The sequence below is a fragment of the Neurospora tetraspora genome (genome assembly GCF_033439725.1).
Source record: "Neurospora tetraspora strain CBS 560.94 chromosome Unknown B0H65scaffold_2, whole genome shotgun sequence".
In the NCBI taxonomy this organism is placed as follows: domain Eukaryota; kingdom Fungi; phylum Ascomycota; class Sordariomycetes; order Sordariales; family Sordariaceae; genus Neurospora; species Neurospora tetraspora.
The window spans coordinates 6,004,354-6,032,024 of NW_026944384.1; the positions used below are offsets into that span (position 1 = coordinate 6,004,354).

Below are 27,671 nucleotides of genomic sequence, written 5' to 3' on the forward strand. Positions count from 1 at the left end.
CGACCATCTGTTGCTTTCACCCACAGCTTCTGTGCTACCCGCGTCATTCTTTGCGCATCCCTCAGTCTAAGACGACCAACCTGAGTTTATAAAGGCGGCCCTCTCTTCGCCAACTCGGTTCTATCTACTCGGCCTCTGAGCGCCAAACAACTTTTCTCAGGTTCAAATCTCAGAGATACCAGGAGTTACTCCGACCAACAGTCAAGATGTGCGGAATCTTTGCTTGCCACAAGTAAGTTGCGACTCCAAAGTCTTTGTGGTGTTTCTCCTCCACCTGTCATCGCATGTGCGGTTTCGCAACAACTTTTTGGGGAAGAGCGGAATCGGAAGGGAGGGGCAACAACAAGCGCATCCGATAACAATCTGCGACCCCAAAATGCCCCTCCGCCAAGACGCGCGCGCCCCTCCATCCACGGTTGAACGAACCGCACAAAGAAGGATGATCGCGGAGACAAAAAGCTCTCTTCTTGGGATTGTTTGACTAACATATTGTTCCATATAGCCACCCAGATGTCGCCAAGTTCAAGCCTACGGCTCTGAAGCTTTCCAAGGCGTAAGCGCTTTTTCCCCGACTTCCCCGTCCGACCGGGCTCCGGCAAAACATGGGAGGAATTGACTCGATTAACATTTTTTCTTATCTACAGCATCCGTCACCGTGGTCCTGATTGGAGTGAGTCTTATCCCAATCTCTTGGCATCCTGCCCCTGAGTCAGTATCGCAGATAAACAAATGCGATAATCCCGACAGCTTTGGAGCACATGGCTAACAATTGGCTTTTCTGAACAGGCGGCAGCGTCACTTGCCACAACACCAGTATGAATACTCTTTACCGAACCCGAGAACCCAAATAAAGGGAACAAAATTGGCTGACAACATACGCTTCACACAGTTCTGTGCCATGAGCGTCTCAGTATCGTCGGTGTTGGTGCGTACAAAGGAAAACCGCTTCTCTGAAATATACTTGAAGAGACAAAAACTGACGATAAAAACAGAGAGCGGTGCTCAGCCCCTCACCAACGCCGATGAGAGCATTGCCGTTGCCGCCAACGGCGAGATCTATAACCATCGTCTTATCCGCAAGCACTTGAAGAACCCCTACCACTTCAAGACCACTTCAGATTGCGAGGTCATCATTCCTTTGGTGAGTTTGCGCGCTTCGTCAAAGATCGGATGAAAACGAGAAAAAATACTTACAATGCCATTCAGTACCTCGAGCACGGCATCGATGCCCCCAAGTACCTCGATGGCATGTTCTCTTTCGTTCTCTACGACAAGAACCAGGACCGCACGATCGCCGCCCGCGACCCCATCGGTATCACCACCCTTTACAAGGGCTACAACTCCCAGGAGCCCGGCGCCGTCTACTTCGCCTCCGAGCTCAAGTCCCTCCACCCCGTTTGCGACAAGATCGAGGCTTTCCCTCCCGGCCATGTTTTCGATAGCTTGACTGGCGAGACCACCCGCTACTTCGAGCCCTCGTGGTGGGATGAGAAGAAGTGCCCCCAGACTCCTCTCGACCTCAAGCTTCTCCGTGAGACTCTTGAGAAGTCCGTCAGGAAACGTCTGATGGCTGAGGTTCCCTACGGTGTCCTTCTTTCCGGTGGTCTTGATTCCTCTTTGGTTGCTGCTATCGCTCAGAGGGAGTCCCTCCGCTTGAGGAAGCTCGCTGAGGAGCAGGCTGCCAACCAGGAGGTTGACCCCGAGGCTCAGGACAAGGGTGAGGGTCTGGTCGGTATCGATGATGATAACAAGCTCTCGACCGTCACTTTTCTTCCCCAGCTCAACTCCTTCTCAATCGGTCTCCCCGGCTCCCCCGACAACAAGGCCGCCCTCGAGGTCGCCAAGTTCCTCGGCACCAAGCACCACGTCATGACCTTCACTATTGAGGACGGTCTTAACGCGCTTTCCGATGTCATCTACCACCTCGAGACCTACGATGTCACCACCATCCGTGCCTCTACCCCCATGTACCTCCTTTCTCGCAAGATCAAGGCCATGGGTATCAAGATGGTTCTCTCGGGTGAGGGCTCTGACGAGATCTTCGGTGGTTACCTCTACTTCCACGGTGCTCCCAACAAGGAGGAGTTCCACGAGGAGTGCGTCCGTCGCGTCAAGAACCTCCACTTGGCCGACTGCCTGCGCGCCAACAAGTCCACCTCTGCTTGGGGTCTTGAGGCCCGTGTGCCCTTCCTCGACAAGGAGTTCCTCGAGGTTGCTCTTAACATCGATCCCCAGGAGAAGATGATCACCAAGGAGAAGCTCGAGAAGTACATCCTCCGCAAGGCCTTCGACACCAAGGACCAGCCCGAGGGTGCCTACCTCCCCGACAACATCCTCTACCGCCAGAAGGAGCAGTTCTCCGACGGTGTCGGCTACGGATGGATCGACGCCCTCAAGGACCAGGCCGAGCTCCAAGTCACCGACGAGATGATGAAGAACCCCAAGCCCGAGTGGGGCGACGACATCCCCGATACCAAGGAGGCTTACTGGTACCGCTGCATGTTCGACGAGCACTTCCCCCCTTCGTGCGCGTCTACCGTCATGAGGTGGACTCCCAAGTGGGTTAAGCAGACCGACCCCAGTGGCAGAGCCATCTCCATCCACCAGGCCAAGTATGACCACGTGGAGGAGTAAAGCAAACAACAAAATAAAATAAAAAGGGAAACAACATTTAAAAGTTAGAATGTTTTTGTGCTTGGTCTCGGGTTTACATTGTAGGGCGTTATATGGGGTCAAAGTAAAAGGATCGCGTATACCTATACTAGCAAGCAACCCAGCATAGAAATGAAAGCAAAAAGTGATCAAAAACATCATGTGCATAAAGAAGCAGTTGGTTTGTTCGCGAACGGTGATGACCGTTTGGTTGGGACTAACCCAATACAGGACAAGTGAAACAAAGTAAGACCTAACCAACAGACGATCACCACGATCTGAGTACGATGAAAGGGGATGACGATTATGCGATAGATGGAAGATGCTTGCATCATGTGCTGTGAGATGCGAACTTTCTCGGGATGACACAGATGCACTTGTAGCATGAGATGAAAGGGCCGACTGCAGATGATGCCTTCAGTCTGTGATTGTTTACCTTTAGAGAAGTCATGAAAGGGGGCAATGACGTACAAAGGGGTTAGGGTTAATGGTGCGCATGAACGGGCTGGTTTCGTCAACGGCGTGGGGTCGCGATTGGTGCTGCTTCAGGCTTGTCATCGTGAGTCTAGCGTTGCCGAGCTGCAAATGTACACGGCGAGAAGGACCAATCACGAACCCGTCTGGGAAATTTCTCGGGACATTCTTGGGTCTCTGGTCTTCCCAACATTTCCATTTCCACTTTTTTGCTGGAGTATCCCAGACCCGACGCCGACTTCCCAACTCAGGCGGGGCTCGCCAGAACCAGCCCCGTCAGTCGCAGCCGACCCGACCTTGCTTCGCGCGCAACATAACCGCAAGCCTTTTCTCTCCCGACTCCCGTCTCCCGCTCGCGTTCTTGAACTCCGCAACCTCACTTTCTCCATTAACCAATATACCCGTGTCGCCCTCACACAACATCTTTCACAATGGCTGTTCCCGCTTTCTCTGATATCGCCAAGTCGGCCAACGACGTAAGCAAAAATCACGCCTCCCTGTGCACCGCAACCCGAGCTATGACGATGCTATCGAGAGACGTGTTGTCTGTTTGGCCGGGGAAAGCTGCCCAAGCTCCAAAGCTGAAGCGGCATTTCCCCATACCTACACATCCCACTCTCGCGATAGCAAACGAGCATCGTCAACACCAACATCCATGAAGCACCGTCGTCATCCTCCACCCCACCATGATTCATGATTGGGCCTGGACCCCATGCATGCACTATAACGAATAATCATTGACTTCTTTGCGCGCAATATAGCTCCTCAACAAGGACTTCTACCACCTCTCTGCCGGCACCATTGAGGTCAAGTCCAACACCCCCAACAATGTCGCCTTCAAGGTTACCGGCAAGTCCAGCCACGACAAGGCCACCAGCGGTGCTGTACGTTACCTCCTCCCTCCCTTGGGGCTCTCGGCGCAATGCCGCGATAGCATCATCTTGATGTTGCGCCAAACGCCCTCCCTTCTCTCCCGTTGCGAACAGACAATGCTGACCTCTTTTGACTTATAGCTCGAGGGCAAATTCACCGACAAGCCCAATGGTACATATCACCCTTCTCTTACATCTTCGTCTTCTTTTTCTGCTCCCTTTTCTGGTCATCTTCCTCCCGGCGGACCGCTGCCTCCAGCCTATTGTTGTGCCCATCGCTGTTTCCATGGCTTTGAGAAAACCAAGCAGAGCACACCTCCCGGCTACTGCATCGTTCACAGACGCGTCCATCAAAGCGACAAAGCCAGGAATTGTCGTCCCGACGGAAGTTCAGCCGCCGGCGACAATGGTACTGCCAACGTGAAACCAAAGCAGAGGATTTCAGCGCCTGTCCGGCCTCCGGTAGAGACGAACTTCTCTCTAGACGGGATCATGGGTCCTCGGATTTGGGGACGACCCGTCAACTTCAGCTTTTACTATAGTCCGTATGCGAACCACACGACAATGCTAATGTACTGGCGAACAACAGGCTTGACCGTCACCCAGACCTGGAACACTGCCAACGCCCTTGAGACCAAGGTCGAGATGGCCGACAACCTCGCCAAGGGTCTCAAGGCTGAGGGTATCTTCTCCTTCCTCCCCGCCACCAACGCTCGCGGCGCCAAGTTCAACCTCCACTTCAAGCAGAGCAACTTCCACGGCCGTGCTTTCTTCGACCTCCTAAAGGGCCCCACCGCCAACATCGACGCCATTGTCGGCCACGAGGGTTTCCTCGCTGGTGCCTCCGCCGGCTACGATGTCCAGAAGGCTGCCATCACTGGCTACAGCGCCGCCGTTGGCTATCACGCCCCTACCTACAGCGCTGCCATCACCGCTACTGACAACCTGAGCGTCTTCTCCGCTTCTTACTACCACAAGGTCAACTCCCAGGTCGAGGCTGGCTCCAAGGCCACCTGGAACTCCAAGAGCGGTAACACCGTCGGCCTCGAGGTCGCCACCAAGTACCGTATCGACCCTGTCTCTTTCGTCAAGGTATGTTCTTGCTGTGAATCTAGTTATGGAATGTGTGGGTGCTGACCAAGTTTTTTTTTCCACCCTACAGGGCAAGATCAACGACCGTGGTGTCGCTGCCGTTGCCTACAACGTTCTCCTCCGTGAGGGCGTCACCCTCGGTGTTGGTGCCTCTTTCGATACCCAGAAGCTTGACCAGGCCACCCACAAGGTCGGCACCAGCTTTACCTTCGAGTCTTAGAGTAATCGCAGGACAAATGAGACGGAGCAGGAGCATCATAGGATTCCTTCGGAAACAACATTTTCAACTGGAATAGATAATCCCCCTTTGCTGGCATCGTGGAGCCTCCCCTTTCAGTGATGTTTTATTTTATGAGACAGTGAAGATGACGACGTTGCGCGCCCTGCTTCGGGTGGCTGACGAGTTTGTGTATACTGGTTTGAGTTTATGTGTAACGAAGAGGGCCAAAAGTTCTTGATAGAGTTGTAGCGTCTTTGATGGACATGGTTACTGTAGTTAGACTGGAGGTGGAAACCAAGCGCGATCTTTAGAGTATAAATACCCATAGCGATTTCAAACACGCTCATTCAGTACTTCTCAAGAAATGTCAAAAACTTCAAAGGGTTTTGCAATGAAGTGAAGCATCGGGATGGAACCCTACGTGTCATCCCTTCATGGTAGCACAAGGCTTAATCCCCAGCCAGTTAACTAAACCTGGGAAACCCATTATTCAACATATTGTCCGCAAGTCAATACCGACCGTATACCTCGAATAGAGAAGATACGATAGCTATGCAGGTAATACGGGGAATACCCAGTATGCAAAAATGCGTCTTGATTTGTAGCAGTGGTTTCTCAACACGCAGCTCAAGCCTCATCATCTTCTCAAGAGCTGACATATGAATGTATTCTGTTATACAATTGTCTTCTCTATGTAACTGTGCAACTCCGTTAAGCCCAAGTCTCTAGTTTCTCATGACTTGAACGCCACCACAGTTCTGTTACCCTGTGGTCCCCCCGCAGTCCTGTTGTACCTGCTTTCCAGTTCATATATCATCATCATAGCCATCAAACTGTCCCATCAAGCAGCCGCCTGTTTCTTACTTCCCCCTCCACTTCCACCTCCACCTCCTCCACTGCTCTTCCCACCCGTACTCGTCCACTCCCCAAACAACCAATAAGGCCCAAAGCTCGAGACCAACAAAACCACTGTAACAGCAAAGAAACTCGCCAGATGTCCCTGCTGAACTTCTGGTAGGACTTTCTTACTTTCTCCCCACTGCTGTTTGTATGGCTCTTGCTCCTGCTGGCTCCACCACTGCTGCCCCTGCTGCTGTTGTTGCGCCTGCTGTCTAGCCGCCTCATTCCTCCTCGCATGCGACTTCTTCAAGTTCTCCCACAGTTGTTCATGGGTGCGCGTGTGTTGCTGGCTGTCGAAGTGAGGCGCGGAAGCGGGGTTGAAGGCTTGGGACCATTCTTGTTTTTGTTGGCCTGATCCTGTTGTCCCTCCTGTTGTGCCAGTGCCAGTGCCGGTGCCGGTGCCTGGCTGGGAACCGAAGCCGCCGAAACCAAACCCCCCTCCGGCCTGACCAAAGCCGGCACCGGCACCGCCTTGGGGATACCACCCCTCCGCCCTCTCCCTCTTCGCTTTCTGCTCTCCATACCCTCCCTGTTTAAAAAAGCTCGGCGGGGGCGCGCCCTGGGTCGTTGACCGGCGTTTGGAAAGCCCAGAGGCCGGGCGGCCGCCGGCTGGACCGACGGAGGAGGAGTGGTGAGAACCGTGGGCGCGAGCACGAAGGTGCAGGCGAAGCACGTCGTGGTCGTAGCGGGCGCGTTTGTCGGCGTGAGAGAGGATGGAGTAGGCTTCGGAGATGCGCATGAAGCGGTGGGAGGCGTGAGGGTCGGAGGGGTTGTGGTCGGGGTGGTGGGTTTTGGAGAGGTGGTAGAAGGATCTGGAGGGTGGGAGGTTAGTTATGGTCATGGCTACTCTTGGTATCACCGTTGACATGAGGGGAGGGAAATTATTTAGGGGAAGACATGATGAGGATATGGGGAGGATATGGAAAGTGGAGGACGTGTAAGTGATAAGAAAGTCTGGTGGAGTTCGCGATAGGAGCTCAAGGGAAGGCATGTTTACTTCTTGATTTCCGCCTGAGTGGCATCAAAGTGAACGTTCAACGTCTCATAGTGGTTCTTGTGATGTTCCGGCTCTTGACGGCCGGTTCGGAGAGATTTCGACGTGGTAAAGTTTCGAGAGACATTGTTCGCGACGTTAACTCTCGCGGTAATCGATGGCGGAGGAGTAGAAAGATTGGGACGACGACATTGGCGACCAAGAGGGCGCAAGGCCGCACCGAAAGAGCTGTAATGGACTGGCATTCCTCATTCCGTCCTCGCTGGGTTCATAGAGAATCGTTCATATCATGTCAAACGAAGAAACACCTAGGCGCAATTGACGATGTCGGTCGATGGCAGATTAGTTTTTGGCTTCAAGCCTGATAAGGAAGTTGTGGTCAGGATCCCTGCCGCCGGTGACGCAGTGACATAATCGAGGGACAGTGTCCTTGAAGCTCTGGCCACCTCCCGCCCCGTGAGAAGCATGTCCCTTCAATTGGGACTTGTGCAACACAATATCCGGATAACGCGGCAACATAGCGAGCTGGGTCGGGTTAGCTCATGCAGCTGTCAGTTATGTCAATTCAAGGGCGCTGAGGCGTTCCACTGAAACCCCGCGTTTGTTAAAAGTTGCGCCCTGTAGCTCTGGATGGAGCGCTGTAAGTGGTCAGCCGTCAATTTTTTGACTAATTGTGACGGGAGCTTTGGATGGTGGGGTGAACTTTGTTGCTTGAAGAACACCAGCTTCCCTTCTCCAACAACAAACCCTCCGTCTGTTCTTCTTGACATCTTCCCGGTCAGGAGACATCGGACAGACAAGATGGCAGCTCAAGCAGCTCCAGCAGAAGAGCTTAGCAAGCTCAGCGGTATGGACTTCAACATCCTCCCGGCACCCTGCATCACTGCGCAACCTCAAGCACACCACTGACTTATTGAATTCGATAAACAGTCGAGGAGACCAAGCCCGTCCCCGCCGCCAACGGCAACGACAGCGATGCCGAGTCCGGTGACGAGGAAGCCGAGGAGGGTGCTGCCGCCCCTGCCGCCGGTGCCGCCAAGAAGAAGAAAAAGAGAAAGCCCAAGAAGAAGAAGAAGGCCCCGACCAGCCAGAGCGAACCTCCGCGTGTCCTCGTCTCGCAGCTCTTCCCCAACAAGCAATACCCCAAGGGCGAGGAGGTCGAATACGCCAATGACAACCTGAAGCGCGTCACCAACGAGGAGAAGCGCCATCTCGACAACCTTGCCTCTAACCAGGAGTTCTTGACCGATTACCGCCACGCCGCCGAGGTTCACAGACAGGTTCGCCAGTGGGCGCAGAAGAGCATCAAGCCCGGCCAGAGCCTGACCGAGATCGCCGAGAATATCGAGGATAGTGTGCGTGCCTTGACCGGCCACAGCGGTCTCGAGGAGGGTGACGCTCTCATTGCCGGCATGGGTTTCCCTACCGGTCTCTCCATCAACCACTGCGCGGCGCACTACACCCCCAACGCCGGCAACAAGATGGTTCTGCAGGAGGACGACGTCATGAAGGTGGATTTTGGTGTGCACGTCAACGGCCGCATCGTCGACAGCGCCTTCACCGTCGCCTTCAACCCCCGCTACGACCCTCTTCTCGAGGCCGTCAAGGCCGCCACCAACGCCGGTATCAAGGAGGCCGGTATCGACGTGCGTGTGGGCGACATTGGCGCTGTCATCCAGGAGGTCATGGAGAGCTACGAGGTTGAAATCAACGGCCAGATGCTCCCCGTCAAGTCCATCCGCAACTTGAACGGCCACACCATCAACCACTACAGCATCCACGGCACTAAGAGTGTGCCGATCGTCAAGAGCAATGACCAGACCAAGATGGAGGAGGGCGATGTCTTTGCTATTGAGACTTTCGGCAGCACGGGTAACGGTTACGTGCACGAGGAGGGTGAGGTTTCGCACTACGCCAAGCGTGGTGATGCGGCCAAGGTCGACCTCCGTCTGTCGTCTGCCAAGTCGTTGTTGAACGTTATTACCAAGAACTTTGGTACTCTGCCTTTCTGCAGGCGTTACATTGATCGTTTGGGTCAGGACAAGTATCTTCTCGGGGTAAGTCATGATGTTCGGTATTTATTAAACCGAGTGATTGCTAACACATGCTGCAGTTGAACAACCTTGTGTCGCAAGGTATTGTCGAGGCTTACCCCCCACTGGTTGATAAGAAGGGCTCTTACACTGCCCAGTATGAGCACACCATTCTGCTCAGACCTACCGTGAAGGAGGTTATCAGCCGTGGTGATGATTTCTAAGGGATTAACGGATAGCATAGCATAGGATAAGGTACGACAAAAAAGTCTGGGATTTGTTTTCTGTAACGTTGTGAAAGATTGTAATATCACGGGTTCATGGTGATGGGTGCGCTCTGATAGAGACAAGTGAACGAAAGCTCGAGCCAGAAGCCCAGGGCGCACCCATCAGCCTCGAGAGTACCGGCAAAACAGAGTTGACGTTTTGACATTCAGTTCATCAATCTGGAACCACTGTTTGGCTAATATCAGGGACCCGATGCTGATAGTTTGGACTCATCCAGCATGTGAGAACTAGTACCGCCAAAGTGTTGTGCGTGCTCATGTTTCAACATGGATAGCCGTCGACCGAAGGGACGACCGGAGCGTGTGCGGAGCTAAGCCTGTCTTAGATCCACTCTGCTCCGTGCCGGACGATTTGGACCCAGTGACCCACAGGCCGTGCCGTACCGATACGGGGGAATTCTACAGCATTCCGGAATGTCAATCAGCGGCGAAGAGTGACGGAAGCGGTCACGGAGGCGGAGTGATCGACATATAGGGATGACGGAGGTATGCCGGGGCCAGTGAAGGGTCTTGGGAGGCAATTGCTCTCTGTGACGGCTGTGACGTCTGCGGCGCTTCGTGCCAAAGTCATGGTTGTGGTCTGTGCTTTTGTCTGATTCGCCGTGCCCGGCCTACCCGACCCGAGGTTGGTGATTCCCCTGGTTTGGTGGAGATTGATGGTGGAAAATCTGGTTCATCCCATTGGCTGATGGCACGGCTGCCCTGCGTTGCCGCTTTTTTTTTTTTTTGTTTATCACGGGCCCGATAAGAATTCGTGAGACGGGTGTGGACGGATCAACGGAGTCAGTGGGCCACTGGGCCGCGCGGGGGCGTGCAACGCTGAAAAAAAAGGCGTCACGTTTTGGTTCCATTTGGTAAAATGCCGAAGAATGTCTCGATGACTTCGGAAAGTCATAAAGGCCGCAACCGCTCTTCCTCTGCTCCGTTCCGGTCTTGCTGTTTTTGAAGTTTCACAAAGTTTTGTTCAAATCTGATTTCAAATCTCTCTTATCTATACTGCGCTTGTCCTGCATAGCATTGCACTGCCCTTTACCTGCATTCACGCGACCACATACTACAAACAATCACTACCTATTTTTCCATCCTATCGGACGGGTCCATTCATAAGCAAAACAGGCACGCCCTCCGTTATCGTCGATCAACCCAAGGTCCAGGCCGTTGTTCGGAACTCCGGTTTTCTTTACCCAAGGGTCCCAGTCACTGCAGCTAGTCACTTTTCAGCAAGTCTAGCCCCTGCGAAGAACTTTCTGCTGCGCTCCTCCGCTCTCTCCGCGAACTCCTCCCAGCGTCATCACAAGCCAATCCTTAACCACCAAAAAGTCCCATTCTTGTCGTTGGTCCAAACGATTTCTTACCGTCACCACCACCAACTACCACACCCTTTCTCTACCTGACCGCTCGCCCTCGTCACCGCAATTGTCGACAATAAAGGATCGTCTTCCTTTCTTGCGGTCTGCTTTTTGTCAGCGCGTCGCTTTCGAGTCGATTTTTTCAAATAAGAGGGTTACATCTCGACACCCGATAACTTAAACCCATCACCACCAAAATCGATAAAACCTATTACATATCTATCAAAATGAAGGTCTTTTCCAACACAGAAACCTTCAATTACTCCTGGGAAGAGGTATCGACCGCCAACTGGCGGAAGTACTGCCCATGGAACGAGAAGTCGACGCACGTTATCGCCGTCGACACCATCAGCCGCAGCGTCGATCCTGCCACCGGCATCCTGCGCACCGAGCGCCTCATCACCTGCCGTCAGGCCGCTCCGGAATGGCTCAAGAGCATGATGGGGGGCGGCATGGATGAGTCGCAAGTGTTTGAGACCTCCTACGTCGACCCCAAGACCAAGACTGTCACTATGGTCTCTACCAACATCACCTGGAGCAACTTGCTCAACGTCCAGGAGACCGTCGTCTACTCCCCTCTCAACGACCACCAGACCAAATTCCACCAGGAGGCCCAGATCACCGCCCTGGCTGGTGGCTGGCAGCGCATCAAGAACAGCATCGAGGACACCCTCGTCAAGAGGTTCCGGGAGAACGCGGCTAAGGGCAAGGAAGGGTTCGAGTCCGTGCTGGCCATGAGCAGGCGCGTCTTCGCCGAGGAAAGGGAGAAGGAGAAGATGGGTCTCATCAGGGAGCAGGCGGGTAACATCCGCATGGCTGCCTAAGTCTCCCTTTGCGATCCGAGATTGCTCTGACATGCTCGATTCATTTCGGCATCGTCGGGGCGATTGAGCAACGGCATCACCATCACATATCAACAACAGCCTCTACGCCGGCAACGCACCATCGAAACGCCTGCTCGCTCACGACGTCAAATCACGACATTCGCCGACACATATTCGTGTCACGCACCCGCGGCAAGCAAACAAAGGATTGAGCTGAAAAAGACTCTCCGGGCAATTCCGCGCCGGGGGCATTGTCTCTGGCTTGGCATCAAAGATGCATTATCACACACTTCTCTTGCTCTTTCTTTGCGATTGATGGGTTTACAACAAACAAAAGGGGTGTCGAACGGAGTCCGGGGGTTAGCCAAAAAAGCATAGACTTGGAGTCAACTTCATTAGACGGCGTTGCTTGGTGTTTATTATTCATTAGGGGGCAAAGAAGCGATGCATTATTCATTTTTCTTCGGTTTTTTTTTTTTTTTTTTTTTTTTTTCAGATTTCAGAGATGTGTTACTAGACCTGCATTTTTCCTCCTTATCTCTTGTGTCTTTATCTCCCCGTCATCCCCATCATGTCGAGCAGTGTTGGCACGGAGTTTTCGGAGATACCCCCAACGATTTATTTTTGTTTTTCTCTTTTTGGGAGTGTGGAAAAACGTCAAGTCATCATTTGTCATTACCGCCTTGCTTCCGGTCTTCCGAACACGTTCGGTTCGAAGGAAGCGAGGAGGGAGGGGTGATGGCCTCCGATGCGACGGCCCAAGCAACAACAAGCGCGCGCGGGGTAGAAAGAAGAAATCTTTCTACTGCACACTGCATACCCATACCCTAAACGGTTCAGATAAACTGGTTCGCGCCGGTGGCAGCTATGATGGAATGATCAAAAGAGATGATGGACAGGATAGAGAGGGATTAGGGATGAAAGTTAGAAGAACATTTAGAGCGTTTGCTAGATTTTTTCACTCACATTTCGAGGTATAGATAAAGAGACATCTTACCATCTCTCCGCTCTTGTCAACATTGCTGTGCTTCTTTTTGGCGGCTGTTCGTGACTGCCCGTTCGTCTCATGAAAGCTCAATGGCTTTTCGCGATGAACTCATGTTGAAAATATGTTCGGTTGACGTCTAACCTCGCACTCACACCAGACGAATTGCCATCATCTCATCTGGACCTTTCAACCAACCCAACCTGCCAACGCTGCACTGCATAACATAACCGAAGCAATCACGAACGCACAAAAAAGGGTATCATTGATTCCACCAACCTATCTTCTCCTCCATCGCTCTCATCCCCTTCCCCCTCCTCCCCCTTACATCCCCTTTCACTGCCCCCCCTTCACCCCCCTCAACCTCTCCCCACACCTCGTCTCATACAACCTCAACAACCCCGTCGTGTCCCGATCAAACAGTTCCTCTCCCGCATCCTCCCATATTTTTTGAATCAGCGCCACCGCCTCCTCGTACCGTCGGAAGAAGTAGAGCTCCTCCACCGCGTGCAGGATCTCTTGCGCTTCGGGCTTGTTGATGGTTCTTTGTCCGGAGGGTCCGGAGGGGGTGAGGGAGCCGAGGGGGAAGGGGAGGGTGGTGTGGATCTGTGGGTTTGTTAGTGTTATACATGAGAGAGGGAGGGATGGGAAAGGGAGGAAGGAAGGGAAAGGGGAGGAAGGGGACAGGGGAAAAAGGAAGGGGAAAGGGGAGGAAGGGAAAAGGGGAGTAAGGGGGATAAGGGGGAAGGGGGATAAGGAGGAAAAGACATAGTACCTCGCCGTTCTCAACTTTCACTCGGTAAGTTCTCTTTAATTCTTGGAAGGCTTCTTCTGAGAGGGCGGTGCGGTCGGCTTTGGTGGCTGGGGGTGCACATTCGGCGATGACTTCGGTTTTGTTGTTGAGGCTGGTGGTGGTGGTGGTGGGAGAGTCGTCTTCAGAGTCAGAAGCTAGACCGATGCCTAGGAGGCCGGACTCGAGGGCTTCGGCTTCGAGGGACATGGTTCCTGGCCGGGGTTTTTGATGTTTCAGGTGAAATTTTTGAATAAAGGTTGAGTGGAATGAGTTATGGTTGATATTGCTGAGCAGAGAGTGATAGATGGGTTGAAGAAGTCAATGCAGAAGAGTGAAGAGATGTTGGCGAATGAAAGGACTTTCCCCGGGTTGCAGTTCTCCGGACAAGGAAGTGAAGACAGCAATTGCGGAGCCCTAAAAGCCGAACTAACGGAGCGGCATCTTCCCCGCAGTGGCCCGTGGAGCTCCGTAGGGCGGCCCCACACCTGCCATGTCAGTCATGCTGGCCAGGCCCGGCCGGCGTTGGGTTGGGTGCTTCCTTCCTCGACTGACTTCTTGACGAGAGCAACTTCCAATCTTGAACAACGGGAAAGAGTCGTCGTCAACCTGCAAAACCCCATAAATTTTACTTCTTTTCCTGTTCCTCTTCTCCATCTGTAGAGTGTAGACAAACTCTCCACGGCATCTTCTCTCATCCATTATCACCGACTTACAAGTGACATCGTTTCATACCAACCATCTAGCAATCATCAGCATCCGCAGTTAATAACAAATCACCGAAATGGAGGAGCAAGTGGAACGTTTGGTCGATAGGGCCTGGGAGAAGTATCTCGAGATGCCCAACGATCAGAGACTCTGTATGTGCTCGCCGGTTCCCCTTCTTTCCGTTCCATGATACCCATCATCAACACCAGTCACCTTCGGCATGTCTTTTATATCCGTCCAGTGGCCATTGCGTTTTGAGCTCATCTCCACGAGATAGATGGTGTTCAACTCGTCCGGTCATACTCAACTGATCCACCTCGATCACATCCTCTCCCTTGGTCACCCTTCATCATTACGGTAGTAACAGCAGATATACTAACCTTGCTCATTCTTCCCAAACAGTGATCGCCATAGCCGGTATCCCCGGTTCCGGTAAGCCCTCCCCTCTAACCTGCTTCTCTCTAACCATCACTAACCTCCCCTTCCCCTTCCCCCTTCTAGGAAAAACAACCCTCTCCCAAATCATCGCCACCCGCCTCAACAACCTCCACGCCACCGATTCCCCCTTTGCTTCTCTCGTCACAGAAATAGCCACCGCCCTCCCCATGGATGGCTTCCACCTCACGCGCGCCCAACTCTCCGCCATGCCCGACCCCGAACTAGCACACGCTCGACGCGGCGCGGAGTTTACTTTTGACGGGCAGGGGTTTTATGAGCTAGTGAAGGAACTGAGGCAGCCGATGACTGAGGAAAGTCAAACGGTGTGGGCCCCAAGTTTCGATCATGCTTTGAAGGATCCGGTGGAGAAGGGGATTGAAGTGGCGAGGGAGGTGAGGGTGGTTGTTTTTGAGGGGAATTGTAAGTCTCTTTCTTTCTCATCCTTTTTCCGTCTTCTGGGTTGGGGTAAAGCTAACGAAACGGAAACTAGATCTCCTACTAGACCAAAAACCCTGGTCCGATGCTTCCAAACTGATGGACCTCAAGTTCTTTGTCAGAGTGCCGTTCCCGGTTGCCAGGAAGAGACTGGTGAAGAGGCATCTGGCTGCTGGGATTGCGAGTACCCCCGAAGAGGCAGATAAGAGGGCGGTTGAAAACGATTTGGTTAATGGGGAGATGATTGAGAAGTTGTTGAGGGAGGATGAGGTGGATGAGGTTGTGGAGAGCATGGAGGATGGGAAGTGGGTGCACACTTAGGTAGTGAGTGATGAGGATACGGATGAGGATGAGGGTGGGGATGAGAGCGGGTCTGAGGCGGGGGATGAGAGTGAGGGGGAGACGGAGACGGTAAATTAGTGGATGAAGCTGTACCAGGGTTGGGAGGCGGTTGTGAGGGTTTGTGGCGAGCTTTATTTGGATGATGTTTATGATCGGGTTTGAGGTTCATGGGTTGGGTTCAAGGCAGCGAAGCAGCGGAAGAGTTTTACTTAAGGAGTCATTGGCATGGGTGTCAGAACGCCAACATGAAGCACTTGCAGTATGGAAGCGAGCATTATCTTTAATTGCTTTATTTCTTCTACTGTCTATAGTCTAGAACTATAGGGGTATCTTGGGTGTGTTAAACTATAGGAGTATCTTGGGCGTGTTAAACTATAGGAGTACCTTGGGCGTGTTAAACTATAGGGGTATCTTAGGCGTGCCAGTAAGTTTTGGTATGTGCGGTATGTGCGTGCTGGTGATGTTGCGAGCAACACTTTTCCTCTGTCCTCTTTCCTCTTCTCATAATCCTCTTTCCATAACTCCTCTTCTGACCGCTCTTACGTCTGTCTTCTTGAGTCGTGGCGCAAAACGTTGGTAATGTCTTCCTTGGTATATCCTCCACTGTACCTCCCACGCCCTGGTATCTCTTTTCGTTTCTGCATAAATCATCAATCATGACGGATCAGGTTTCATCCACCACCTCTCTCTTCTTTCGTCACTCTTCAACTTCTCTTTAATCCTCCAAAATCCGCGTATCAAGCTCCAACTGCGGAAGTTCCCAAGGCGCCATCTGTCTTTCCCACTCCGGAGTCGGATTCGGGTCCGTCACTTCATCCACCTGTCCCTCCCGATCATGTCCACTCACATGATCTTCTTCCTGTTCCCCAGGGTCCTTCCGAGGTTCATCCTCACCACTACTCTTTCCCCACTGCTGCTTCTCAAACTGCACCTCCGTCCGCTGCTGCTGCTGCTGCTGAGACTTCCTCTTCTCCTCCTTGGTATCCTCATTAGAAGTCTTCTCAGTGCCAATCCCCAAACATGTCGATAGCCTCTTAAGCGCGCCTCCATTCTCCGCTCTCCTCGCCGCCCTTTCTGCAGCTTTTTCCCTTTCTTTTTGGCGGTTGGCAATGATTTGGTCAATAGTCATCGACATTTCGCTAACCCTGCATTCAGAGACAAGACCAACACCACCAGACTCAACATCCCCGCTCCGCCGTCTTTTCTGCGATGGAGTGGTGACCATGACATGATCAGACATCTCTCGCGCGTCTCGAACGACGGTGAGGAAAATGGGGTAGACCATTGTCATTGCCATTAACACAATGCCGACGATGAAGGAGGTTTGGATGCTTCCGCCTCTTTGCAGGATAGCGTAGGAAACGAACGGCCAGAAGGCTGGGCCAGAGCCGCCCATCGTTAGCCAAGCGGCTGTTTGTTTTGTTCGCTTTCCTTGGCCGCGCATACCGAGGCTGAAGATTAAAGGCCAGATGGGGCCTTCGAAGAAGAAGAAGAAGATGATGGGGATGACCATGAAGTTGGGGTTGGAGGCGGCTTTGTAGACGACAGTCACCAAAATGAAGACTGTTGATAGGACGGTGCAGACGTTGAGGATCGTGCGCGGGGTCGGGATGAATCGGGAGGTGGGGTGTTTTTTATGTAAGTAGCAGAGGTAGGCGGAGATGAAGCGGGAGGTGGAAAAGGCGGAGTGTGACACGACGAGGTAGTGGAGCGTGCTTATTTCGAATCCCTCGGGCCGCGAGTCGGGGTATTCTTCGTGCGTGGAGGAGAAGGCGGTCATGAGGCGGGTGAAGTAGACGGACATGTTTTCTTGGCCGGCGACGTAGAACCATTGGGAGAAGACGGCGAGGAGGATGCACCATGTTCGTAGCGACAAACCGCCGATGGAGCGTTTTTTGGGGTCGATGGGGAGGCGTTCGGAGAGCCGGCCGAGTTCGCGGTCGGTCACTTCGGGTAAGGGGGAGTAGTAGAAGAAGAGTGCGAGTAGTACGCAGAGGAGGGTGATGGTGAGGTAGGTCCATTGGACGTCGAGCAAAGTCGTGGGACTGTGTCTTCGTTCTTCGATCTTGTGGAAGAAGACGTTATTAGCGAGAACACCACTCAGGACGGCTCCGGTGGCTTGTATGCCCTGAGCTAGGAGAAGTCGCATATCGGCATATTCGGGTGGTCCGCAGAGCACAAGAAAGGGGTTGGCGGCGGTTTCCAAGACGGCCAATCCGAACCCAACAACAAAGCTGCTGGCCATAAACCCGCTATAGGATGCGAGGACGGCACACGGCCAAAACATGATGGTTCCGACGCCGTAGATGAGCAGACCCACAATGAAGGTAGCCTTGAAGCCACCAATGGGTTCGATATCGCCACGTCGTCTCCTTCTGAACCGGCGATGTTCGTCGTGACTGAGCAGCCAGCCTCCAACGAGAAGAGGTCCAAGGAAATAACCACCGCCAAAGTAGACGCTCGTCAATCCCAAAGCTTGTGCCGTGGTCATGTGAGCCACGTTTGCCACGACATTGTTGAGAGTGTTGAGGAGGCCGTAAGAGAAGCCCCAGAGGAAAAAGAGGATGCTGACGATGGTGCAGTACTTGAGCGATTCGGATACCGAAGACTTGACCATGCTCTTTGGCTTCTTCATTTCCACGAAACCAAAGTAGATGGAGTTCTCTTGGGCTGAAGAGAACCTTCGTCGATCCGGGAGGGTAGGCATCCTGCCTTCGGGTGCGGGGATTTCGTTGAGGGCTGATGCTGACAAGAAGTCTCTGAAGGAGATCTCTTCGGACAGCCTGCCATTGCGTACATGGACCTGCTCCGGGGTTTGAGGGGCGCTTGCGTGGGAGTCGTTCAACGTCGAAAAGGTAATGGGTTGGCTGCTGTCGGAGTTGTCCTGCTTGAAGCCGGCGTCCACCAATTGGGCACTATCCCGGGTGCTGCTGCGAGTTCCGTCGGGGTCGATGATCATGGCAGGAAGGATTCGGATAATCAAGGGTTTCAGAGTCGGAATGCAGGCGCAGATGATGCCGACGTTGACCTCGACAGCCGACCACATCAAAGAGAGTGATGCGTTCCAGTGGAAATTCGAACTTTGACCGTAGATTGCGCTGGGGTCGTCTGAAGCGCTCATGGCTACCATACCCACGGCCTGCTGGAGGTAGTAGATCCTGACGACGTCGACGACCGTCACAAAGATACCGAGAGTAAAGGTAAAGATAAGAATCGTCTTTTGTCTCGGGGGTAGACGCATGCCGGTGAGCACGGGAATAGGGAGAGCCAAGACAGCTAGATCGGTAACTATGTTCACGGGGGAGGAGCAGATAAACTCGGTCAACAACGGCAAACACTTGGCCGACTCGACCGTGATGTCCCAAGCAGCTCGCGTAGGGGTGCACTGAAAGATGTTCATGAAAGTGAGGATGGTTCCAGCAACGTTCACAACCACTAGGACGGCCCAAGAGGCCATCCGAAGGACCTTTTGCGTGTGCTTAGCCAGGCGAAGGTAGAAGACGAGGATGGACGTCTTTGTGGCCATAAGGGCCGGATTCTGTTACCCATGTTAGTGGATGTGGGGATTATGAATGGGACACAAGGGAGAACACATACGTATAGGATGGAAAAGACATATTCCCACATCCTCAATCTTGGCAGGTCCTGAGGGTGGATATCCCCGTCATGACGACCTAGACCACGTCTCGTGGCCATGTCAATGGTGGCGGATAGGAACATGGCCATGAGCCAGGCAAAAACGATGATGTAGTCATCCCATCCGACTCTGCGTACGATTCCGATACGAGATACCATTCGACCAGCGACGAAGAGGGTAGCCAAGCATATTGTCACCGTGGTGACGACAAAGACGGCGGGCCCTCTGTCGGGACACGGAACGTATCGTGTGTGGTGGTGAGGATGGGCCTCCATGTTGATGTTGGCGCCTGGTAAGGCGATGCCAGTCAAGGAGGCCGGCAGCAATGAGTCAAGTCTTTGGCTCGATCACGTCCAGAGCGTCGCCATAACCCTTCAAGCCGCGACATATGGGAGAATTTGGAGAAGATGGATCCCAAGTCATCACCGGGGGGCGAGGTCCTTCTAGGGCATTGCCCAGTCTCGACTTGACAGTTTATGGCGAGTTCGGTGTGGGTGTGAAACGAAGGATCGTGTGTTGACTGGCGTTATGATAAGGCCGTGGCAGTGCGGCTCACGGTGCATGTAGACGGAGGTTGAAACGGGGACTGAGTGTCGAAGGTCGGTGTTCCTGGTTGTCGAAGAGTTCCAGAAAGTCTTGGCTGTCTTTTGAAGCGTCGTGAGGCGTGAGGAGTCTCGAACTTGGTGCTTGTTGTTCTTTGGGGATGAGATGTCGGTGTAATAGGAGAAAGGTGATTTGAACAGGAGGGTCAGGAACCCTGAGGCGGAAATTATGGTGGAGAGGGATCTGCCTCGTGTGGGGAATCGACAGTGGAGAGACGGTTAAAGCCTTATGCTGGTCACTTTTTGCCTCGCTTCGTCTTCGGCCGAGGAGCACGAAGAGGTTGTTGAGAGTTGTCCAGTTTTAGGGCGTGTTTGTCTCCCCTGAAATGTGGCTCTGAGGTCTTCAGAGCCGTTTTTTCAGAGTGCTGTTTGGAAACCTCTGAACATTTCAGTACTGAAATTGCTCCACAAATCCCCGTTCTGAAATTCTGAGTCCCACCTTCGATTTGTGGCCAATCATCTTTCATCAAACTCCCCAATTTCAGAGTCCAACATTCAATCCCGAAGGAGCTTCAGAACGTTTCTGAACAGAATTCTGAATTTCCGTGCAGCCTTTCTGAAAACCATTTCAGAAAACCCACTTCAGAAGGCCATTTCAGGGGAGACAAACACGCCCTTACACTAGCAGTACGCTACTACTAATAGTAGCAGTACACTACCACTACTAATTCTCATTCAAATCGGATTTATCCCCCACACTATACTAGCCAATCACATCTGGAGAGAGACCTTCACGGCGATGCCTCCTAGTACCGCTTTTACTCAGTCGTAAGAGATTTACCGGGCCGCCTTACTAATCCCAATATAGTATAGTAGACTCGCTTAGCCAGCTGCAGCCCCCTGACAGCCCCCTAACAGCCCCGCCAACCGACTGCAGGTAACCCATGCCAGCCGTATACCCCGTGCCAATAATCTTTGAGAATCTCGCCCAATCTCCCCACTCTTACTCTTTCACCAAACAACCTTCTTGAAATCTAACTTGTACACTCTAACCGCCATCATCGCTAAAATCAATCAAACAACACCACATTATCGATCGCGATACTATCTTTCATCAAAGAAGCAAGCGACGTATTCAAGCTCACCGCCATCAAGATCCCCAAGACTCCCATCGCGGGTTCAACATCAAAAGGTCGACCGACCTCAAGGTGAGTTTCATTTTAGATCTCTCACATCATCACCACCCCACTTCATTTATCTAACCATGCCTGTGCACCCCTTGTCTGGCCACGTTAACGTGCCCACTTTGGCTTGCAGGAGGCTTGCAGAAGGGAGCTAACCATACTGTAAGAAGGTTAGGCTCTGGAATTAATATGGGGAGTAAATCTCTTACGAACAAGTATTAGCGGTACCATATATTAGTAGGGATGAGCCGCTAGTACTGGGACCGGACGAGATATCACAATCAGACTCTCGATGTGTCAATTTCGTACTGTTTTTCCCCTTCAAGGTAGTATCGCAACTCCCGGGTGAGTGGAGGCGTGAATTTTTCTTCAAGCTGATGGTGCTGCACTGCTGCGTATAAAGCCGCAAATTTTCTGAGGTCTGAGGGGTATACATAAAGGCGGTAAAGCCTTGAGAGAACTGGAGGTCACGCCGGTCAATGAGAGTCAAAAGAGATGGCGTGCCTTTGGGTTGCTGAGGTCTGCAGAGTGCATCTTGTATGCCACCCTCTTCAGGTTTCCACTTGGCTGATGACATCGTTGGATCGATGACACGCTGTCCCCGGCTTTTTGGATCCATTGTTTGCTTGGCAGTGATCTTCCCGCTGACTGGATGGCCAGTGGACGGCCAGTGGACGACGGGACGGGTGAGGTTTCGCAAGACAACCTGGAAAGAGGAAAAGTTGGCGAAGAGGGGTTCCCAGTGGTCATCAGTGGTCACTCACACCAACTCCCAAGGGCTGTGGAGAGCGACCATCTTGCTTGGCTTTGAGCTTGGGCCTCTTTTACTCCTCAAAATACGGGGGGCCGGCAGTCACTGAGACGGGAACCTGAACTGCATCCCCGGATCCGAGTCCGAGTTCGTTGATAAACGGTCGTACTTCTCACCATGCCCGTCACTGTGAGACATTCCCGTTGCTCTTTATTAACCCTCTCTAGAAATAGTAAGCAGGAGTGTAGATCACGAGTCCAGATTGAAAATGTGCGGACCACTCCGCCCGGTTATGCAAAAGGGGTGACGGACATGAAGAAGAAGAAGAAGATGAAGGTCACTGACCGAAACCGAACCAAGGAGGCGTCGCCGTGAAGCTCTCTCCAGATGTAATTGGCTAGTATAGTGTGGGGGATAAATCCGATTTGAATGAGAATTTAGCGGTAATTGCGGTGATGCTGGTTTCCGAGCAGGCCGTTGAAATGATGGGTGCGGGTTGTAACTTTGTCAACCTCTCTGGACAATACAGTAAAGACCCCTGCAACTGCATCCTCCAGGAACTGCATATACGCTAGTTAGTGCATAGGATTTGGCTGTCAGAATTGTTTCCCACCTACAAGTGCATAACTGCATACTGCATAGGCTTCTCGGACAATTTTTGGTGTATATGCACTATCAGGATCCCGTTCCGGATAGAGAAATAGTTAGCAGGGGACCGGATTTTAGTATCTCGGCCTCCGTCTGGCCTCCTGTTTGGGCCTAGCTCAGGTCTGGGAAGTGCATATCCGCCATTTAGTGCATAAGATTTCCGTGACAGTATTACATGCAAAATCAGGGGGCAATACTGTAGTGTATAGGCCAACTCAATAATTCGAAACAAGAGTGGAATTTGATATGCAAAACATCCCGTTGAGCCACCTACGTATGTATCTGCCGTCTTGTTGTCGCGGCATGGCAACATGGGTAGCGGTTGAGGAGAAAAATGATGATACAGTATGCCGCCGAGACAATCGTGACGTTTTGCAAAGGAAAGAAGGCGGCAGGCAGAAAGTCAAAAACCAACCTCTTCGACAAAAATCTTGACGGTCTTGTGATGACGGTCTTTGACATCCCCACTTCAACTGTCGGCGGCAACAGCACCCATACAAATAACACAACGAAGAAAAACACACAAAAGTAAAAAACAACATTTCCGCGATAGAGTTTCACTCGGCTGTTAGCTGCAGACATGCAAAGCTGCCTTGCACCCACCTTGCCTTGCAGTTGGCGTCTCGTTCGGGCCGCAGCATCCCGCCAAGACTGACACCGACCAAACCCCGGCGACCCCCGGCGGCCCCCGCCCCGATTCCAACATCACAAAGTGCCAAGACTCCGGGCATCGAGTCGGGACCGGGATCGACAACTTTGTCTGCTTTAATCGGGCACTTGTGCCGATGTTGGGTGGCTGGATGAGGAGCGCATGATCAAGGTCATCCATCGGGCGCCTCCGGCGGTGGACATCCGCGGATCAGATCTGACCACCGGACACCGAACCAGATATCGACACCGATATGGATACATAGTGCAGTGCGGGAACGGGGTGGGGCCGGGACGGAGCCTCAATTATACTTACATCCGGCTCCGTGTGCTTTTGTTGGAAGAACACAACGTAGAATAACTTGGACCAACAACTCGAACTGCATCTCGAATCGTGAACCCATAAACTTTCGTGTCAATCATCATCATAAACCCGTAGACCGATGCAAGCAATCTCTCCTCCCAATGCTCCTGAATAGCCTCAAATCCCATCCTAAATTAAGGATCTATATATCCAAGAAACCAACACCAGCCCCCTAGTTCGCAAATATCCTAACCTTACCCTCCGCCCCATCCACACTACCCGTAGCAACCACACACCTAATCTGAACAGTCGCATTCACAATTCCCACCGTGGCAGCTCTCCTCCTCGCCGCCACCACCGTATCCGCCAGCGGACCTCCTTCTTTGGCATCCGCATCCTTCACCACAGGCGGCGCCCACCTAATGCAGCTCACAAACCCTTCATACACCCCCGTCAGCGTCTGCACGCACTTGCCCTCCTGGCTCAAATCCCAGCATCTCATCGTCCTATCATCCGCCACCGAAAGCAGGTACTTCCCGCCCGGGTGGAACACCAGCCCTCGCACCCAGTTATCATGACCCACCAACACCTTGATACAATTCCCCCTCCCATCCCACAACCGAATCTGCTTATCCCTCGACCCCGTAGCCATAAACTCGGCGCTCGAGCTCGGCGGCGGCGGCCTCTCCAGTCCCGCGAGCTTAGCCAAGTGCGTATACGCCGTCGGCGGCGCAAACGCGCAACAGAGATTATGGTTCTCATGCCCAAACATAACCAACCTGCACTCCGCATCCCTCCCGCCCGCTAGGTCCCACAAGCGGACAGACTTATCGCTGCCCGTCGATAGCAAATACCGCCCATCATGGCTCGGACAAACGGCCCTCGGCCAGTCCACATGGCCCAGGATGGTCTTGACGCAATACCCCGTCGTGACATCCCATATCTTCAGACTGTTATCCTTGCTCGCACTAACCAGCAGGTGTCCACTGGCCGGCGCGCCGGCCGCCCCGCTGGGGATGAACCGGACGGAACTAACCATGTGATCATGCCCCGGCAGCGTGCGGATGTTCTTGTACTCGTCGCTCGGATCCCACAGCTTGATGGTCAGGTCGGAGCTGCAACTCGCCAGCAACGTACCGCCGCGGGGCCCGCCGAAGTCGACGTCCAACACGGCTTTGGTGTGGCCCTTGATGGTCCGCTCTAGCTCGCCGAGCTCCCAGTCCCAGATCTTGATGGTGTAGTCTTCGGAGCCCGAGGCCAAGGAGGTGAAGACCGGGTGGAAGGCGACGCAGGTCACGGGGAGGCGGTGAGACTCGAGGACGTAGCGCGGGGGGGATTTGGGGAGCCAGTTGGTTGGGTCTTGGGTGCGGCGCGAGAGGGAGGAGGGGGTAGCGTTGTCGATTTCGGATTGGAGGAGTGTGTTGCGGGATTCGAGGTCGAGGATCTGGGGAGGGTTAGATGGGAGATTGGTCCAAGTTCAAGAGGTAGGTAGGTAGTGATGGCGGACGGACCTTCTTCTGTAACCGAACAACACTCGTCCACTTCTTTTCTAGGAGACCTTCATATTTCTTTGCCTTTTCCGTGTCAAAGGACTCTTCAGCAAGGTCGAGTTCATCTCTCAAAGTAGCCGCTGTACTCGCGAGGTTCTTGGAGGAGAGGTAAGCTAGGATGGACTTGTGCCTATTCCCAAAAGGTGGATCACCTATCGTCAGTTTCTAATAAAGTTCGTTTAGGACGATAACACTTACAGCTCCTCAGCCTGCCGGGTGGTCAATAACGGAGTGCCGATCTGAGCTGAAGCTTGAGCCATCCTGGAAGAAGGTTCCAGTGCCGGACGGCAGCAAGACTACCTTTAAGGGAAAGGCATTGGCAATGCGCCGCGCGTCGAGTCGAGTCGAGTCGAGTCGGGGTCCGCATCGTGAGGAAAGCGGGCGTCGCATTTGGGACTGGGCTGGTACGATTTGATGCGGAATGGCGGAGCAAATTGGCAGAGAGAAGCAGTGGAATTGGCCCGCTGCCGCTGGTGGTGGCCCGCTGGTGGCCCGCTATCCGGACGCTATCCCGGCGACCCCCTGTTGGTGATCCTCGGGTGCCTGCCGGGGTCCCCTAGAGTTGGGAGAGGATTAGGGTTGAAGCGCTGCAACTGTTTGCAACCCGCCAACCTAAGTGGAACTTTACGATGGTGAGAACAACGACAACGACGAAAGGACAGGAACAAGACACTTCAACAATTCCAGCCATTGAGGAGTAGTCTTGGGTCAAGAACCTTTAGACTTCTTAGACCAGGTCCTCAGGAATCGATTTTTCTTCCCGTGTGTGTCGTTCCAGTTATCCACTGTCTCAGTGGAATACCCGTTAACCAATCCAATCGACCTCAACGCCGTGAGCGAGGTCGTGTAAGTGACTTTGGTCCAGATCTCAACTGGTTCTGAGCTCGTGATGAGTTACTTGTGAAGAGTCATATCCAAACCACCAGAACTCTCAAGATGTTACTCCAACGTCTAGCCGTGCCCTCCGGCATCAGGTCCTCCCTATCCTCTCTTTCTCGAAAGCCATCATCAGCATTCACCCGATGCTCCTACAGCACACAACCTGAATCCAAAGTCTCAGACCCATTACGCATCCTCTTCTGCGGCTCAGATGTCTTCAGTTGCTACTCACTCAAAGCACTTCATGCCGAACACAAAGCCAACCCGGGCCTGATCAAGTCCATTGATGTCATGGTCCGACCGGGAAAAGCTGTTGGCAGAGGTTACAAGGAGGTTCGTCAAGGTATCATCTATCTCCAATCCCCCTCAAGTCATATACCCAGTAGTAAACTAACAAAGTCCCTCCCTCTAGTCCCCATCCAAAACCTCGCCGAAGAACTTTCCCTCCCCATTCACATCCGCGACACCTTCACCGGCTGGTCCCTGCCACAGACGCCAGACGGCGAACCGATCAACCTCATTGTGGCCGTCTCCTTCGGTCTCTTTGTTCCTCCGCGTTGTCTCAACCAGGCTAAATACGGGGGGTTGAACGTCCATCCTTCTTTGCTACCCGAGTACGTTACGTCCACCCCTTTGCCCCCCTTTCCCCCTTTCCCCCGTTTCCCCCTTTCCCCCCTTTGCGCCCTTTGCGCGTCCCCCCTTTTCAAGTAAACAAACAACCAGGCGCTAATACGAGAGGTAAAAAAAAAATAGCCTCCGTGGCCCAGCCCCCCTCCACCACGCCGTCCTCAACCGGCTCTCCCACACCGGCGTCTCGCTGCAAACCCTCTCCCCCAAAACCTTCGACGCAGGCACCGTCATTGCGCAAACTCCCCTGCCCGGTATCCCCATCCCCCCAGCTTGCACGGTCCAACAACTCCACGACCTGCTCGCCCCCCTGGGTGCTGAGATGCTTGTCTCTTCTTTGAGGGAGGGACTGCATGTCCCGCCTTTGAGGCCGGTGGTGGATAATGATATCCCCACCCCTGGAACTGAGGGTATGACAGAAAAGAGGAGGTACAGTCATGCCCCCAAAATCACCAAATCCGATCAACGCGTTTCCTTTCTCCGGCATTCAGCTGCGGAGGCGGCGCTGAGGGCTCGGGTTTGCGGCGGGTCTGGCGGGTCATTGTGGACGAACGTCTACCCTCCAGTTTCTCAACCCAAAAAGGGGTCCAAAGATCAGCAGCTTGAGCTTCCGCTCAGCTACCCTCACCCCCTCGAGGAATCATCAGCAAAGAAGGGGGGATCCCCGAAGCGGATCATTCTCGAGGAGATATCCGAGCTTCTTCTTTTTCCCTCTGACGGCGATTCTGGTGGGCTTGATCAGCAAAACAAAAAATATCAAGCCTACCGACGTGTCATCCAGTCAATGAACTTTGGAAACTCTAGCTCCAACGAGCAGCTAGGACTTGATGCTGTTTTCGTCCCTAACCAATCCTACCGCGAATCCCCTCCAGACCCGCTCTTCTGGCTCCTAAGGTTCGGTGAGGACGAGTACGTCGATGTCGAGACGACCGGTGCCAACGGTGAAAAGGTGACGGAAAGAAAACCGAGAGTGAGTTGGGGCTTGTGTACCCGATTGGGGTTAGATGACAAGAAGGAGGAAGATAAGGGGGCTGTGACGTTTGTGATCCCAGAAGATGGAGGGAAGTTTGGATTGTTGAGAGTGGGAAAGATCAAGGTGGAGGGGAAGGGGGCCAGGCCGGCTAGGCAGGTGATGAAAGAGCTAGCTGTTAAGGCGGGATGAGGGGGTTTGGTTGGGGGTGATTTTGAATCTAAGATTACCTGGGACAGGTTCAACAAAAGGCACGAATCACAAAACATCCAAAACACAGCAGCAAGCAAGGGAGCAGATATCGTGGCCTTCAAAGTTGTAGTGGTTGAATTTCAATATCATACAGCGCGGTATATCCCAACCGCCCACTAACTAGAGTAGTCCATCTGCTATCTCTCAAGCATCAAGCGTCACATCGTCCCACCATCCGAAACTTCTTCCTCCAAGGTGTTCAATGTTTGAAGGTATGGTTGGTAGTCAGATAGAGAGGTCCAGTCCACTCGGGGTACTTTCGCCCCTTGCCTCCTAGAAACCCT

General features: G+C 53.0%; 12 protein-coding genes across 12 annotated transcripts; 7 read left to right on the plus strand and 5 right to left on the minus strand.

The window, feature by feature from the left end:
* The first annotated feature begins 107 nt into the window (after positions 1 to 107).
* On the plus strand, positions 108 to 2,818 carry B0H65DRAFT_139988 (putative asparagine synthase). Its single transcript, XM_062820922.1, has 7 exons — positions 108 to 232; positions 503 to 553; positions 645 to 670; positions 787 to 813; positions 890 to 925; positions 993 to 1,141; positions 1,207 to 2,818. The coding sequence occupies exons 1-7, from the start codon at positions 207 to 209 to the stop codon at positions 2,632 to 2,634; spliced, it is 1,743 nt and encodes a 580-aa protein (XP_062685231.1). The 5' UTR covers positions 108 to 206; the 3' UTR covers positions 2,635 to 2,818.
* A 427-nt stretch (positions 2,819 to 3,245) lies between these two features.
* B0H65DRAFT_459547 (eukaryotic porin-domain-containing protein) lies at positions 3,246 to 5,675 on the plus strand. The gene is made up of 4 exons (XM_062826464.1): positions 3,246 to 3,602; positions 3,888 to 4,010; positions 4,140 to 5,090; positions 5,161 to 5,675. The coding sequence occupies exons 1-4, from the start codon at positions 3,558 to 3,560 to the stop codon at positions 5,308 to 5,310; spliced, it is 1,269 nt and encodes a 422-aa protein (XP_062685232.1). The 5' UTR covers positions 3,246 to 3,557; the 3' UTR covers positions 5,311 to 5,675.
* Positions 5,676 to 5,865: 190 nt separating this feature from the next.
* On the minus strand, positions 5,866 to 7,594 carry B0H65DRAFT_489826 (uncharacterized protein). The gene is made up of 2 exons (XM_062827722.1): positions 7,208 to 7,594; positions 5,866 to 7,022 (listed from the first exon to the last, which is right to left on the minus strand). Exons 1-2 carry the CDS (start codon positions 7,447 to 7,449, stop codon positions 6,152 to 6,154), a joined length of 1,113 nt encoding a protein of 370 aa, XP_062685233.1. The 5' UTR covers positions 7,450 to 7,594; the 3' UTR covers positions 5,866 to 6,151.
* A 411-nt stretch (positions 7,595 to 8,005) lies between these two features.
* On the plus strand, positions 8,006 to 9,461 carry B0H65DRAFT_419765 (putative methionyl aminopeptidase; the record flags this gene model as incomplete). Its single annotated transcript, XM_062824235.1, has 3 exons — positions 8,006 to 8,051; positions 8,135 to 9,261; positions 9,318 to 9,461. The coding sequence occupies 3 exons, from the start codon at positions 8,006 to 8,008 to the stop codon at positions 9,459 to 9,461; spliced, it is 1,317 nt and encodes a 438-aa protein (XP_062685234.1).
* A 1,639-nt stretch (positions 9,462 to 11,100) lies between these two features.
* On the plus strand, positions 11,101 to 11,697 carry B0H65DRAFT_420371 (PRELI-like family-domain-containing protein; the record flags this gene model as incomplete). The annotated part of the gene is made up of 1 exon (XM_062824272.1): positions 11,101 to 11,697. The coding sequence occupies one exon, from the start codon at positions 11,101 to 11,103 to the stop codon at positions 11,695 to 11,697; it is 597 nt and encodes a 198-aa protein (XP_062685235.1).
* A 238-nt stretch (positions 11,698 to 11,935) lies between these two features.
* B0H65DRAFT_140312 (uncharacterized protein) lies at positions 11,936 to 12,704 on the plus strand. Its single transcript, XM_062820924.1, has one exon. The coding sequence runs from the start codon at positions 12,142 to 12,144 to the stop codon at positions 12,526 to 12,528; it is 387 nt and encodes a 128-aa protein (XP_062685236.1). The 5' UTR covers positions 11,936 to 12,141; the 3' UTR covers positions 12,529 to 12,704.
* Positions 12,705 to 12,921: 217 nt separating this feature from the next.
* B0H65DRAFT_140348 (uncharacterized protein) lies at positions 12,922 to 13,791 on the minus strand. Its single transcript, XM_062820926.1, has 2 exons — positions 13,458 to 13,791; positions 12,922 to 13,288 (listed from the first exon to the last, which is right to left on the minus strand). The coding sequence occupies exons 1-2, from the start codon at positions 13,680 to 13,682 to the stop codon at positions 13,019 to 13,021; spliced, it is 495 nt and encodes a 164-aa protein (XP_062685237.1). The 5' UTR covers positions 13,683 to 13,791; the 3' UTR covers positions 12,922 to 13,018.
* Positions 13,792 to 13,969: 178 nt separating this feature from the next.
* B0H65DRAFT_140397 (P-loop containing nucleoside triphosphate hydrolase protein) lies at positions 13,970 to 15,412 on the plus strand. Its single transcript, XM_062820927.1, has 3 exons — positions 13,970 to 14,332; positions 14,583 to 15,038; positions 15,109 to 15,412. Exons 1-3 carry the CDS (start codon positions 14,257 to 14,259, stop codon positions 15,372 to 15,374), a joined length of 798 nt encoding a protein of 265 aa, XP_062685238.1. The 5' UTR covers positions 13,970 to 14,256; the 3' UTR covers positions 15,375 to 15,412.
* Positions 15,413 to 15,837: 425 nt separating this feature from the next.
* On the minus strand, positions 15,838 to 19,588 carry B0H65DRAFT_140344 (major facilitator superfamily domain-containing protein). The gene is made up of 2 exons (XM_062820925.1): positions 18,993 to 19,588; positions 15,838 to 18,933 (listed from the first exon to the last, which is right to left on the minus strand). Exons 1-2 carry the CDS (start codon positions 19,305 to 19,307, stop codon positions 16,111 to 16,113), a joined length of 3,138 nt encoding a protein of 1,045 aa, XP_062685239.1. The 5' UTR covers positions 19,308 to 19,588; the 3' UTR covers positions 15,838 to 16,110.
* A 2,828-nt stretch (positions 19,589 to 22,416) lies between these two features.
* Positions 22,417 to 23,196, minus strand: B0H65DRAFT_459562 (uncharacterized protein). The gene has a single exon (XM_062826465.1). It carries the CDS (start codon positions 22,737 to 22,739, stop codon positions 22,428 to 22,430), a length of 312 nt encoding a protein of 103 aa, XP_062685240.1. The 5' UTR covers positions 22,740 to 23,196; the 3' UTR covers positions 22,417 to 22,427.
* Positions 23,197 to 25,262, minus strand: B0H65DRAFT_459563 (nuclear distribution protein pac-1b). Its single transcript, XM_062826466.1, has 3 exons — positions 24,858 to 25,262; positions 24,621 to 24,789; positions 23,197 to 24,553 (listed from the first exon to the last, which is right to left on the minus strand). Exons 1-3 carry the CDS (start codon positions 24,917 to 24,919, stop codon positions 23,342 to 23,344), a joined length of 1,443 nt encoding a protein of 480 aa, XP_062685241.1. The 5' UTR covers positions 24,920 to 25,262; the 3' UTR covers positions 23,197 to 23,341.
* Positions 25,263 to 27,435, plus strand: B0H65DRAFT_459566 (Formyltransferase). The gene is made up of 3 exons (XM_062826467.1): positions 25,263 to 25,881; positions 25,951 to 26,152; positions 26,292 to 27,435. Exons 1-3 carry the CDS (start codon positions 25,596 to 25,598, stop codon positions 27,325 to 27,327), a joined length of 1,524 nt encoding a protein of 507 aa, XP_062685242.1. The 5' UTR covers positions 25,263 to 25,595; the 3' UTR covers positions 27,328 to 27,435.
* The last annotated feature ends 236 nt before the right edge of the window (positions 27,436 to 27,671 follow it).

Excerpts from the sequence above, each read along its gene's own strand:
- B0H65DRAFT_139988 (XM_062820922.1), top strand. The coding sequence starts at position 207 with ATGTGCGGAATCTTTGCTTGCCACAA. Across the intron at positions 814-889 it reads CGTCACTTGCCACAACACCA|TTCTGTGCCATGAGCGTCTC; the intron begins GTATGAATACTC and ends CGCTTCACACAG. Across the intron at positions 926-992 it reads TCTCAGTATCGTCGGTGTTG|AGAGCGGTGCTCAGCCCCTC; the intron begins GTGCGTACAAAG and ends CGATAAAAACAG.
- B0H65DRAFT_459547 (XM_062826464.1), top strand. The coding sequence starts at position 3,558 with ATGGCTGTTCCCGCTTTCTCTGATATCGCCAAGTCGGCCAACGAC. Across the intron at positions 4,011-4,139 it reads ACAAGGCCACCAGCGGTGCT|CTCGAGGGCAAATTCACCGA; the intron begins GTACGTTACCTC and ends TTTGACTTATAG. Across the intron at positions 5,091-5,160 it reads ACCCTGTCTCTTTCGTCAAG|GGCAAGATCAACGACCGTGG; the intron begins GTATGTTCTTGC and ends TCCACCCTACAG.
- B0H65DRAFT_489826 (XM_062827722.1), bottom strand. The coding sequence starts at position 7,449 with ATGCCAGTCCATTACAGCTCTTTCGGTGCGGCCTTGCGCCCTCTTGGT. Across the intron at positions 7,023-7,207 it reads ACTCAGGCGGAAATCAAGAA|ATCCTTCTACCACCTCTCCA; the intron begins GTAAACATGCCT and ends CCCACCCTCCAG.
- B0H65DRAFT_140312 (XM_062820924.1), top strand. The coding sequence starts at position 12,142 with ATGCATTATTCATTTTTCTTCGGTTTTTTTTTTTTTTTTTTTTTTTTT.
- B0H65DRAFT_140348 (XM_062820926.1), bottom strand. The coding sequence starts at position 13,682 with ATGTCCCTCGAAGCCGAAGCCCTCGAGTCCGGCCTCCTAGGCATCGGT. Across the intron at positions 13,289-13,457 it reads TGAAAGTTGAGAACGGCGAG|ATCCACACCACCCTCCCCTT; the intron begins GTACTATGTCTT and ends ACAAACCCACAG.
- B0H65DRAFT_140397 (XM_062820927.1), top strand. The coding sequence starts at position 14,257 with ATGGAGGAGCAAGTGGAACGTTTGGTCGATAGGGCCTGGGAGAAGTAT. Across the intron at positions 14,333-14,582 it reads GCCCAACGATCAGAGACTCT|TGATCGCCATAGCCGGTATC; the intron begins GTATGTGCTCGC and ends CTTCCCAAACAG. Across the intron at positions 15,039-15,108 it reads GGTTGTTTTTGAGGGGAATT|ATCTCCTACTAGACCAAAAA; the intron begins GTAAGTCTCTTT and ends AACGGAAACTAG.
- B0H65DRAFT_140344 (XM_062820925.1), bottom strand. The coding sequence starts at position 19,307 with ATGGAGGCCCATCCTCACCACCACACACGATACGTTCCGTGTCCCGAC. Across the intron at positions 18,934-18,992 it reads ATGTCTTTTCCATCCTATAC|AATCCGGCCCTTATGGCCAC; the intron begins GTATGTGTTCTC and ends CATGGGTAACAG.
- B0H65DRAFT_459562 (XM_062826465.1), bottom strand. The coding sequence starts at position 22,739 with ATGTCTGCAGCTAACAGCCGAGTGAAACTCTATCGCGGAAATGTTGTT.
- B0H65DRAFT_459563 (XM_062826466.1), bottom strand. The coding sequence starts at position 24,919 with ATGGCTCAAGCTTCAGCTCAGATCGGCACTCCGTTATTGACCACCCGG. Across the intron at positions 24,790-24,857 it reads ACCCGGCAGGCTGAGGAGCT|GCACAAGTCCATCCTAGCTT; the intron begins GTAAGTGTTATC and ends TTTTGGGAATAG. Across the intron at positions 24,554-24,620 it reads TTGTTCGGTTACAGAAGAAG|ATCCTCGACCTCGAATCCCG; the intron begins GTCCGTCCGCCA and ends AACCCTCCCCAG.
- B0H65DRAFT_459566 (XM_062826467.1), top strand. The coding sequence starts at position 25,596 with ATGTTACTCCAACGTCTAGCCGTGCCCTCCGGCATCAGGTCCTCCCTA. Across the intron at positions 25,882-25,950 it reads TTACAAGGAGGTTCGTCAAG|TCCCCATCCAAAACCTCGCC; the intron begins GTATCATCTATC and ends CCCTCCCTCTAG. Across the intron at positions 26,153-26,291 it reads CATCCTTCTTTGCTACCCGA|CCTCCGTGGCCCAGCCCCCC; the intron begins GTACGTTACGTC and ends AAAAAAAAATAG.